This window comes from Lucilia sericata, unplaced genomic scaffold, assembly GCF_015586225.1.
Source record: "Lucilia sericata isolate MDLA Ls3-8-SP2 unplaced genomic scaffold, ASM1558622v1 Contig000919F_arrow, whole genome shotgun sequence".
Lineage (NCBI taxonomy): Eukaryota > Metazoa > Arthropoda > Insecta > Diptera > Calliphoridae > Lucilia > Lucilia sericata.
This window is the reverse complement of record NW_023994906.1, coordinates 68718-79799: the sequence shown is the minus strand read 5'-3', so window position 1 is coordinate 79799 and position 11082 is coordinate 68718. Positions and strand designations below refer to the sequence as shown.

General features: G+C 32.1%; 1 protein-coding gene across 1 annotated transcript; it reads left to right on the top strand.

The window, feature by feature from the left end:
• The first annotated feature begins 406 nt into the window (after positions 1-406).
• Positions 407-8704, top strand: LOC119609044 (glutamate receptor ionotropic, kainate 2). The gene is made up of 7 exons (XM_037963721.1): positions 407-447; positions 596-776; positions 855-991; positions 2099-2266; positions 2365-2516; positions 2646-3086; positions 8367-8704. Exons 1-7 carry the CDS (start codon positions 407-409, stop codon positions 8702-8704), a joined length of 1458 nt encoding a protein of 485 aa, XP_037819649.1.
• Positions 8705-11082: the final 2378 nt, after the last annotated feature.

Sequence of the window (11082 nt, the reverse complement as noted above, 5' to 3'; positions counted from 1 at the left end):
AAGCAACATAAGTACTTCTTATGAATTAAACGTATTAAATGAATTTCTTGATTATAATCAGCTACAACGTGCCATCATTATTTACACATCATCCACAAGATGCCGGGATAATGTTGTTAAGGATAACTTTATACAATTGCCATTAATTCGAAAATTAACAGAAAATTATCACATACAATTTGTAAATACTTTAGCCGCCAATAACACTGAATATTTATTTCAATCGTATCGATCCGGCTTAGTGGTCTTTATGAAATATATAAGGGGCGATAAAGGAAAAGGAAGAATTTTGAAATTTTTTTCATTGAGGGAAAAGTTGAATAAGTCATTTGTGTGGTTGGTGTTAATGGAAAATTTGGAAAATCCATTGACTGATATTGCAGAGTATTTTGGTAAATTAAATATAATGATTGATGCTGATTTTACTGTGGCTGTTATTCGTAATACGTAAGTGTTATTAATAAATATTGAGGGTATTTAAACAAACAAAGAAGAAGAGAAACTGCATAGATACCACTCAATTATATACTGTATTTTAATATTTTATTACATATCTCGGTAACAGCATTCACGTATTTTAAATTATTATTTTCAGTTCTATATTAGATTTATACGATGTGTATAATATTTGCTATGATTGTGGGCTACCTTTACAAATCGAATATAAAGGAAATTGGTCATCAGAAACTGGTCTCAAAATACTAAATAAATTTCGCTTTGGTATTGCTATACGCAGAAAGAATTTTCATAACTGCTCTATAAAGGCAACCACCGCGGTAATTTTTAAATTATAATGAGAATAATTATGATTTTTACTGTGTTTTTAAATTTTTCATATCTAATTCCCAATTTAGATACTAAACAAACCAAGAAACTTTAATAGATCGGATTTAGATTATCTTAGTGATGACAAAAATTTTATGGAGGATGATGCCATGCAAAGGAAAACGTATCAATTGATAAGGCTAATGGAAGATATGTTTAATTTAAAGTAATGAGAACTATGGCAGTTCTCATTTCTAGTTCAGTTCTAGTTCAGTTCTAGTTCAGTTCTAGTTCAGTTCTAGTTCAGTTCTAGTTCAGTTCTAGTTCAGTTCTAGTTCAGTTCTAGTTCAGTTCTAGTTCAGTTCTAGTTCAGTTCTAGTTCAGTTCTAGTTCAGTTCTAGTTCAGTTCTAGTTCAGTTCTAGTTCAGTTCTAGTTCAGTTCTAGTTCAGTTCTAGTTCAGTTCTAGTTCAGTTCTAGTTCAGTTCTAGTTCAGTTCTAGTTCAGTTCTAGTTCAGTTCTAGTTCAGTTCTAGTTCAGTTCTAGTTCAGTTCTAGTTAGTTCTAGTTCAGTTCTAGTTCAGTTCTAGTTCAGTTCTAGTTCAGTTCTAGTTCAGTTAGTTCAGTTCTAGTTCAGTTCTAGTTCAGTTCTAGTTCAGTTCTAGTTCAGTTCTAGTTCAGTTCTAGTTCAGTTCTAGTTCAGTTCTAGTTCAGTTCTAGTTCAGTTCTAGTTCAGTTCTAGTTCAGTTCTAGTTCAGTTCTAGTTCAGTTCTAGTTCAGTTCTAGTTCAGTTCTAGTTCAGTTCTAGTTCAGTTCTAGTTCAGTTCTAGTTCAGTTCTAGTTCAGTTCTAGTTCAGTTCTAGTTCAGTTCTAGTTCAGTTCTAGTTCAGTTCTAGTTCAGTTCTAGTTCAGTTCTAGTTCAGTTCTAGTTCAGTTCTAGTTCAGTTCTAGTTCAGTTCTAGTTCAGTTCTAGTTCAGTTCTAGTTCAGTTCTAGTTCAGTTCTAGTTCAGTTCTAGTTCAGTTCTAGTTCAGTTCTAGTTCAGTTCTAGTTCAGTTCTAGTTCAGTTCTAGTTCAGTTCTAGTTCAGTTCTAGTTCAGTTCTAGTTCAGTTCTAGTTCAGTTCTAGTTCAGTTCTAGTTCAGTTCTAGTTCAGTTCTAGTTCAGTTCTAGTTCAGTTCTAGTTCAGTTCTAGTTCAGTTCTAGTTCAGTTCTAGTTCAGTTCTAGTTCAGTTCTAGTTCAGTTCTAGTTCAGTTCTAGTTCAGTTCTAGTTCAGTTCTAGTTCAGTTCTAGTTCAGGGAAAATTTCTTCTAAAGCAGGTTTTTTGTTTTTGAAAGGTTTGAAATCCATTTTACTGATAAATGGGGAGCTAAAACAAATGGCACTTGGTCCGGAGTTATTGGTCTCTTAAATACACATCAAGTAGAATTATCTTTGTGCCCCTTGAGGTACTTATTAACAAGAATGCAGGTTATTGATTACTCAAGAAATATACATACTGAAAAGTAAGTGTCCTAAATGTTTGCTTCTTTGTTTTTATATAATCTCTCATACTTTTTTTATTTTCCTTCCTTCTTTTTTTATACCCTTCCTAAAACCCAAGAATACATTTTCTCTTTCGCCATCCAAAACGTACAAGTATTCGCAATATATTCTTTGAGCCATTAGCCGACATTGTTTGGTGGTGTATTTTGGCCTTAATTGTTGTTACAATACTCATGTTGACCATACATGTGCATACGGAATACAAACTATTTACGAAATTGCAAAGACAACGACAACAAAAGCAACAAGGACTTGCCGAAAACAATATTGCAGTAATGGCTACTGCTGCTGGTAATGTTGGAGATGCCCCAGTACAATTTCATTTTCATATTAACCCAACAGCGATGGAGAATCATTTCGATTTCATTGTTTTATGCATTATGGAAGCTATACTAATGCAAGGTCCAGACCCAGAATTATTTCGCTGCAATTCAACACGTGTGCTTATCGTCAGCGTATCTATATTTTCAATTTTGCTAATGCAATTCTATGGGGCATTCATTGTTAGCTCATTACTGTCAGAGCCACCACGTACCATAACAAATTTACAGGCTTTGTATAATAGCAGCCTGGAGGTGGGCATGGAAAACATATCATATAATTATGAAGTTTTTATCAACAACAAAAATCCTTTGGTAAGCAATCTGTACAAATATCGTATTTGCAATAAACATACAAATCATGACAATATATTAACGCTTGAGGAGGGTGTCAAAAGAATTGGCAAGGGAAATTTTGCATTTCATGTGGCTATCGATCGAGCATATCGTCTGTTGATAAGTGAGTATAATAGAAATTTAATTTGAAAAATCTATGTATATTAATTAAAATTCCAGAAAATTAGCAAATTTATTGTATTGTTTAAGTTCAGTTGCTGTGCACATTATTAAATTTTGTACATTTAATTAATTATACCCTCCACCACCATCAGTGGTGATAGAGGGTATATATAACTTTGTCATTCCGTGTGTAACACCAAGAAATATTCATCTGAGACCCAACAAAGTATATATATTCTGGGTCCTTATCAAATTCTGAGTCGATTTAGCTATGTCCGTCTGTCCGTCTGTCCGTCTGTCCGTCTGTCCGTCTGTCCGTCTGTCCGTCTGTCCGTCTGTCCGTCTGTCTGTGTAAAACACGCTCACGATAAAACGAAGCAATAGAGCTTAACCAAATTCACCCAAAATGTTCTTCATTTTCCTAAGTTGTTTGGTATTGCAAATGGGCAAAATCGGTTCACACCGGGAAAAGTTATGAATCAAAATTTAAAACAACCTCGGAAAAAAATAAGCATTTTTTACACATTCTGATGTAGTTTTCTCGAAAACTATGCAAGATAATTCCATGAAAATCACCATACATTCGTTTCTGCACAAGATCTTGATCCCTGCTGAAAATTGCCAGAATCGGTCCACAATTTCATATACCTCCCATACAAAAGTACATATTCCCGGAAAATGGGTTTTTTGTTAATAACTTCCGCCACAATGTCGATATCTTCACAAAATTTTACAAATTAAAATCTTATGTCAATAGAATTCTTTCAGAGGAAAAATTTTTTGGATCGGTCCATAATTGGACATAGCTCCCATACAAGGTCCCCTCCCGAAAATCACTTAAACGCGCATAACTCATTACTAAATTAAGATATCCAAATAAAATTTGGTATAGATATTGCCCATATGCATAGAAATATTACTGTGAATTTTTTTTCCGATCGGTCCATAATTGGTCATAGCTCCCATACAAGGTCCCCTCCCGAAAATCACTTAAACGCGCTTAACTCATAACTAAATTAAGATATCCATATAAAATTTGGTACAAATATTACTCATATGCACAGAAATATTGTTGTGAAATTTTTTCCGATCGGTCCATAATTGATCATAGCTCCCATACAAGGTCCCCTCCCGAAAATCACTTAAACGCGCATAACTCATTACTAAATTAAGATATCCAAATAAAATTTGGTACAAGTATTGCCCATATGCATAGAAATATTACTGTGAAATTTTTTTTCCGATCGGTCCATAATTGGTCATAGCTCCCATACAAGGTCCCCTCCCGAAAATCACTTAAACGCGCTTAACTCATAACTAAATTAAGATGTCCATATAAAATTTGGTACAAATATTACCCATATGCACGGAAATATTGTTGTGAAATTTTTTTCCGATCGGTCCATAATTGATCAAAGCTCCCATACAAGGTCCCCTCCCGAAAATCACTTAAACGCGCATAACTCATTACTAAATTAAGATATCTAAATAAAATTTGGTGTAAGTATTGCCCATATACATAGAAATATTACTGTGAAATTTTTTTCCGATCGGTCCATAATTGGTCATAGCTCCCATACAATGTCCCCTCCCGAAAATCACTTAAACGCGCTTAACTCATAACTAAATTAAGATATCCATATAAAATTTGGTACAAATATTACTCATATGCACAGAAATTTTGTTGTGAAATTTTTTTCCGATCGGTCCCCTCCCGAAAATCACTTAAACGCGCATAACTCATTACTAAATTCAGATATCCATATTAATATAAAATTTGGCACAAGTATTACTCATATGCACAGAAATATTACTGTGAAAATTTTTTTCGATCGGTCCATAATTGGTCATAGCTCCCATAAAAGGTCCCCTCCCGAAAATCACTTAAACGCGCATAACTCATTACGAATTTAAGATACCCATATGGTACAAATATTACTCATATGCACAGAAATATTACAGATAATTTTTTTCCGATCGGTCCATAACTCGTCATAGCTCCCATACAAGGTCCCCTCCCGAAAATCACTTAAACGCACATAACTCATTACTAAATTAAGATATCCATATAAAGTTTGGCAAAAATATTGCTCATATACAGAGAAATATTACTGTGAAATTGTTTTCCTATCGATCCATAATTGATCATAGCTCCCATACAAGGTCCCTTTCAGAAAAACACTTAAAGGCACATAACTCATTACCAAATAATGATATAAATAAATACTATTTTTGTTCATAAATACTATTTTGTAATGCAAAAAGCACTTAATGCTATTTCAAAAAATTTTCACGATCGGTCTATGTTTGGTCATATCTCTAATACTAGGTCCTGCCCCTAAAAGCGCTTTAACCGTATTTAACTATTTGCATTATCAATTTGTGTAGAACAAAATTATATATATGTATGTATTTTTAAAATCCATAAATCTTTCACACACATGCATACATGCAAATACGAGATATCGCTAAAGCACATCTTAGGGCGCTATTTAAAATTTAAATGAAAGTGGCGTTTCTAATGTTCAATAAATCTTGGAATTGTAGTAGATTTAGGCTGTTTAAATCTTGGGATTTTTCTATTTAAGACATGAGAAAACTTATTTCTACAAATATTTTATTAATTAGAAATGTATTAATACAAAAGTTGTTGGTGGAGGGTATTTAAGATTCGGCTCAGCCGAATATAGCACTCTAACTTGTTTTTATTTAACAAATGTAACGACTGTTACGGTGTGTCAGTGTGTAAAATTGTTTAAGTATTTAAATTGATTATGTTTTAATAATTTATTATTTATTGTTAATATTCTATTAATAATGGAATTTTATTACAATTATAACGTGTATTTCATATTGTTTAATATTTTAAATTCACTTTGATTTTTTTTTTTGCATTTTATTTTAATTATTTAAATTATACTATGTACATTATGTACATTTATGACATTTCTGTTTTTGTGTTTTTTTCATATTTATGGTTTTGAATTCTGTATCTGTAGCTATGTGTAAATTATAAAATACATTCATTGACAATTGAATGATTTTTCATTTGATCACGTTTTTAATGTTTTAAATAATATTTATTGTTAACAATAAAACAAAAGAAAAATACAATTAATTTATATTTTATGCGCTACACATGCAGTGTTAGTTGAACTGTTTGATAGAGATTGTGTCATTTGTAGAGTATATAATATGATTCCATAAGAGGTTAAGAGGATTTATAAAGGTAATTTCAAAATATTAATTCTTTAAAGTTAAGTTTCTGAGTACTTCCAAAGAGTTTTAAATTAAAGTAAATTTAGGAAGATTTCCTATTGTATGGATTTAGACTTAGGGCGTTCAATTAGGGATTGAGTCAACCATGAAACATGCCCTCTAGAGGCACGTAGTGAACACGTTCGCTTACAAATAATAAGTTAAATAAGTACTTACCAAGACCGCTCTCTAATAAGGAGTTAAGTCAGTTGTTTTGTTTTTGAAATCAATATATGTAAGCAGGTTTTTGTGAGTGGTTTTATATGGGGGTTACGCACAATTATAGACCGATTCTCTTAAAATAGGTATATACTGTTATTATTATGCTAATAAAGTGCGTTAAAGCAATTTTCTGATGGGAACTTATGTGGGAGGTAAGGGGCTTTCTTCATAGGGAGATATCGGTTAATATAAAACTCGATTATATAAAATTGCATTGCTATACGGGCATTTTTTAAGTCAGCTATAAACCTTAAATTAACTTTCTAAAGGGAACCTTACATAAAGTCTAGGTTCAATTATGGACCTATGATCATAAAATTTGTTTGAAAAATTTCGTTATGAGTTTTTTTCTGAAGGGGCGCTTATATGGGAGGTAGGGTCAAAACTATGGACTAGTCCTCATAAAACTTTTTAGAGATATTTCCGTTCATCAAAAACTAGTTTATTTATCCATAGGAAGTATTTTAGACAGTCAAGGCTAGATCGTCTTATGAACTAAATAGGACCCAGAATATACACATATACTAAGATCAATATATATGTAAAAGTGTTTTAAATCAATTTTAACGGTCGGTGTAGACATTTTTACATCAAAGATTCTTAAATTTGGTCCCAACCTGAAAAATTTCAAGCAGAAATTACTGAAAATGGAACTGTTCTGAAGAAATTGTAGCACCGAAGGTGGTGAAAATAAGTGATTGGGACATTTTACCTTACAAACCATTTATGTAGTCCAAATCTTGCCCTTATTTTCAGGCCAAGTGCGGATCAAGACAATTTGGGATAACCTGTTCTAAAGTGAAACATATCCTACAGATAACTTATTGTATCGAACGATATATTCGAGAAGAATCAGAGATGCTTTCGGTACTTGTTCAGATTTCAGCTGTTAATAATAGAAAGCATGATTTTGGTTCCACAAACTACAGAGCATTGTCTTAGTTTCATAGATAATTTGCTCTCTCGACTTCAAATCTTATGTTACACAATTTTCCTATTATCTCCGATTAACTTAGAAGCTTTTAATAATGGCAAAAGCTCTTGGAAGCGTAATTTTACTAAATAAACATAACATAGGAATTTTCCCTTTTTGGAAAACTTCTGTAGGCTTCTGCAGTTCTTCAAGTGGACGTCAATATTATGTTTATAGATGATTATATAAATAAGTGGTTCTAACCATAGGCTCCCATTCCGATAACAAAAATATGTACATTACCAATAATACCACATAAATTTCTATACGAACCATTACCTACAAACAACAATCTAAAGGATATTAATATTATCCAACAGTAAATTTAAAAATTTTTTTTCATTATGGATTTTATACAGCATCGCATAAATTTAAAGATAGTTTTCGTCGGTTTAAGTATATTTTTAACAAAAGAATGAAATATGTTTGAATAAAAATATTTTATAAAGTGACTTTGTGGAAAGTTTTTTAATTAATAAATAAATCAACAAGCAATGGATATGCCCACCACATGCGACTAAATGATACAAAAAAGAAATATGTATTTATATGGTATAAAGCAAAAATTAATCATACGCCATGATGAACGGGAAATTTACTTATGTATGTTTGTACTATAATTGTGTATGTATAATCAAATGTTTTTTTTATCTCCACGTATATACATATGTAGGTTATTATTCTATTGTATGTGTTAATTGAAAAGAATTGTAGTAAAATTTAAAACGGAATTATACTTTAAAATAGAATAAAATTTTAATATTAACATATAAATACCTTTAATTTTTTTACTAAAAGTTGGAAAAATCTTTTTTTATCTCTTGCCAGCTTTTCTAACTGAATCTCAATTTTGTGATTTACAAGAAGTGAATTTTCATCAACCCTTTACATTTTCCTCTGGAGTGGGCATACGGAAATCTTCACCCTATTATGAACATATAACTCTGGCACTAGCCATGTTTCAAGAGGCAGCGCTATTGCCATACAATGATAAAAAATGGGAAGTCAATAAAATCGATTGTACGGCCATAAAAGGTGAAGAGGTCGAAGTTGATTTGCAACATTTTGCACCAGCTTTAGCATTTTTATTTTTTGCAATACTAATAAGTTTTGTGGCTTTAATTATTGAAATTTTGTATAAAAAGTTTTCAGTAAGAATGAACTAAAATATGGGAGAAGATAAATTACAAATGGGAAAAATAATATTAAAATATGAACAAGTTAGAGTGCTAAATTCGGCTGAGCCGAATCTTAAATACCCTCCACCAACTACTTTTATATTAAGACTTTTCTAACTGGTCAAATATTTGTAGAAATAAGTTATCTCATGTCTTAAATTGAAAAATCCCAAGATTTAAACAGCTTAAATCTATAACAATTCCAAGATTTATTGAACATTACAAACGCAATTTTCTGTATATTTTTAAAGCGCTTAGCGATATTTAGTAATTTGCATGTATGCATGTGTGTGAAAATTAAAGGATTTTCAAAATACATATATATAATCTAAACAAATTGATAATGCAACTAGTTAAATACGGTTAAAGTGCTTTCAGGGGCAGGACCTAGATATGACCAATTATAGTCCGATCGTAAAAAATTCTTTAAGCTAAATTTCTGTACATAAAAGCTATATTTCAGTAAAATTTTATATCTATATCGTAATTAAGTAATAAGTAATGTGTGTTTAAGTGATTTTCGGAAGGGAACCTTGTATGGGACCGACCGCACCCATGTTATGAGCCGATCGTGAGAAATCTTGAAATAGAATTTTTGTAGGAAAACAATTTCACAGTAATATTTCTCTGTATATGAGCAATACTTCTGCCAAACTTTATAGTTAGTAATGAGTTATGAGCGTTTAAGTGATTTTCGGGAGGGGACCTTGTATGGGAGCTATGACCAATTATGGACCGATCGGAAAAAAATTTCACAGTAATATTTCCGCGCATATGTGCAATACTTGTACCAAATTTTATATGGATATCTTAATTAAGTAGTGATTTATGCGCGTTTAAGTGATTTTCGGGAGGGGACCTTGTGTGGGAGCTATGACCAATTATAGACCGATCGGAAAAAACTTTCACAGTAATATTTCTATGTATATGGGCAATACTTATACCAAATTTTGTATGGATATCTTAATTTAGTAATGAGTTATGTGCGTTTAAGTGATTTTCGGGAGGGGACCTTGTATGGGAGCTATGACCAATTTTGAACCGATCCAAAAAAAAATTTCACAGTAATATTTCTATGCATGTGGGCAATTTTTATACCAAATTTTATATGGATATCTTAATTAAGTAATGATTTATGCGCGTTTAAGTGATTTTCGGGATGGGACCTTGTATGGGAGCTATGACCAATTTTGGACCGATCGGAAAAAAACTTTCACAGTAATATTTCTATGCATATGGGCAATACTTATACCAAATTTTATATGGATATCTTAATTTAGTAATGAGTTATGCGCGTCTATGTGATTTTCGGGAGGGGACCTTGTATGGGAGCTATGACCAATTATGGACCGATCGGAAAAAACTTTCACAGTAATATTTCTGTGCATATGGGCAATACTTGTACCAAATTTTATATGGATATCTTAATTTAGTAATGAGTTATGCGCGTTTATGTGATTTTCGGGAGGGGACCTTGTATGGGAGCTATGACCAATTTTGAACCGATCGGAAACAATTTTCACAGTAATATTTCTATGCATATGGGCAATACTTATACCAAATTTTATATGGATATCTTAATTTAGTAATGAGTTATGCGCGTTTAAGTGATTTTCGGGAGGGGACCTTGTATGGGAGCTATGACCAATTTTGGACCGATCGGAAAAAACTTTCACAGTAATATTTCTATGCATATGGGTAATCCTTATACCAAATTTTATATGGATATCTTAATTAACTAATGAGTTATGCGCGTTTATGTGACTTTCGGGAGGGGACCTTGTATGGGAGCTATGACCAATTATGGACCGATCGGAAAAAACTTTCACAGTAATATTTCTGTGCATATGGGCAATACTTATACCAAATTTTATATGGATATCTTAATTTAGTAATGAGTTATGCGCGTTTATGTGATTTTCGGGAGGGGACCTTGTATGGGAGCTATGACCAATTATGGATCGATCGGAAAACACTTTCACAGTAATATTTTTATGCATATGGGTAATACTTATACCAAGTTTTGTATGGATATCTTAATTTAGTAATGAGTTATGCGCGTTTAAGGGATTTTCGGGAGGGGACCTTGTATGGGAGCTATGACCAATTTTGAACCGATCGGAAAAAATTTTCACAGTAATATTTCTGTGCATATGGGCAATACTTATACCAAATTTTATATGGATATCCTAATTTAGTAATGAGTTATGCGCGTTTAAGTGATTTTCGGGAGGGGACCTTGTATGGGAGCTATGTCCAATTATGGACCGATCCAGAAAATTTTTCTCTGAAAGAATTCTATTGACATAAGATTTCAATTTGTAAAATTTTGTGAAGATATCGACATTGTGATGGAAGTTACTAAC

Coding starts and splice junctions, on each gene's coding strand:
- LOC119609044 (XM_037963721.1), top strand. CDS start 407: ATGATTGATGCTGATTTTACTGTGGCTGTTATTCGTAATAC. Junction 777..854: donor CTATAAAGGCAACCACCGCG/GTAATTTTTAAA, acceptor TTCCCAATTTAG/ATACTAAACAAACCAAGAAA. Junction 2,267..2,364: donor AGAAATATACATACTGAAAA/GTAAGTGTCCTA, acceptor CTAAAACCCAAG/AATACATTTTCTCTTTCGCC.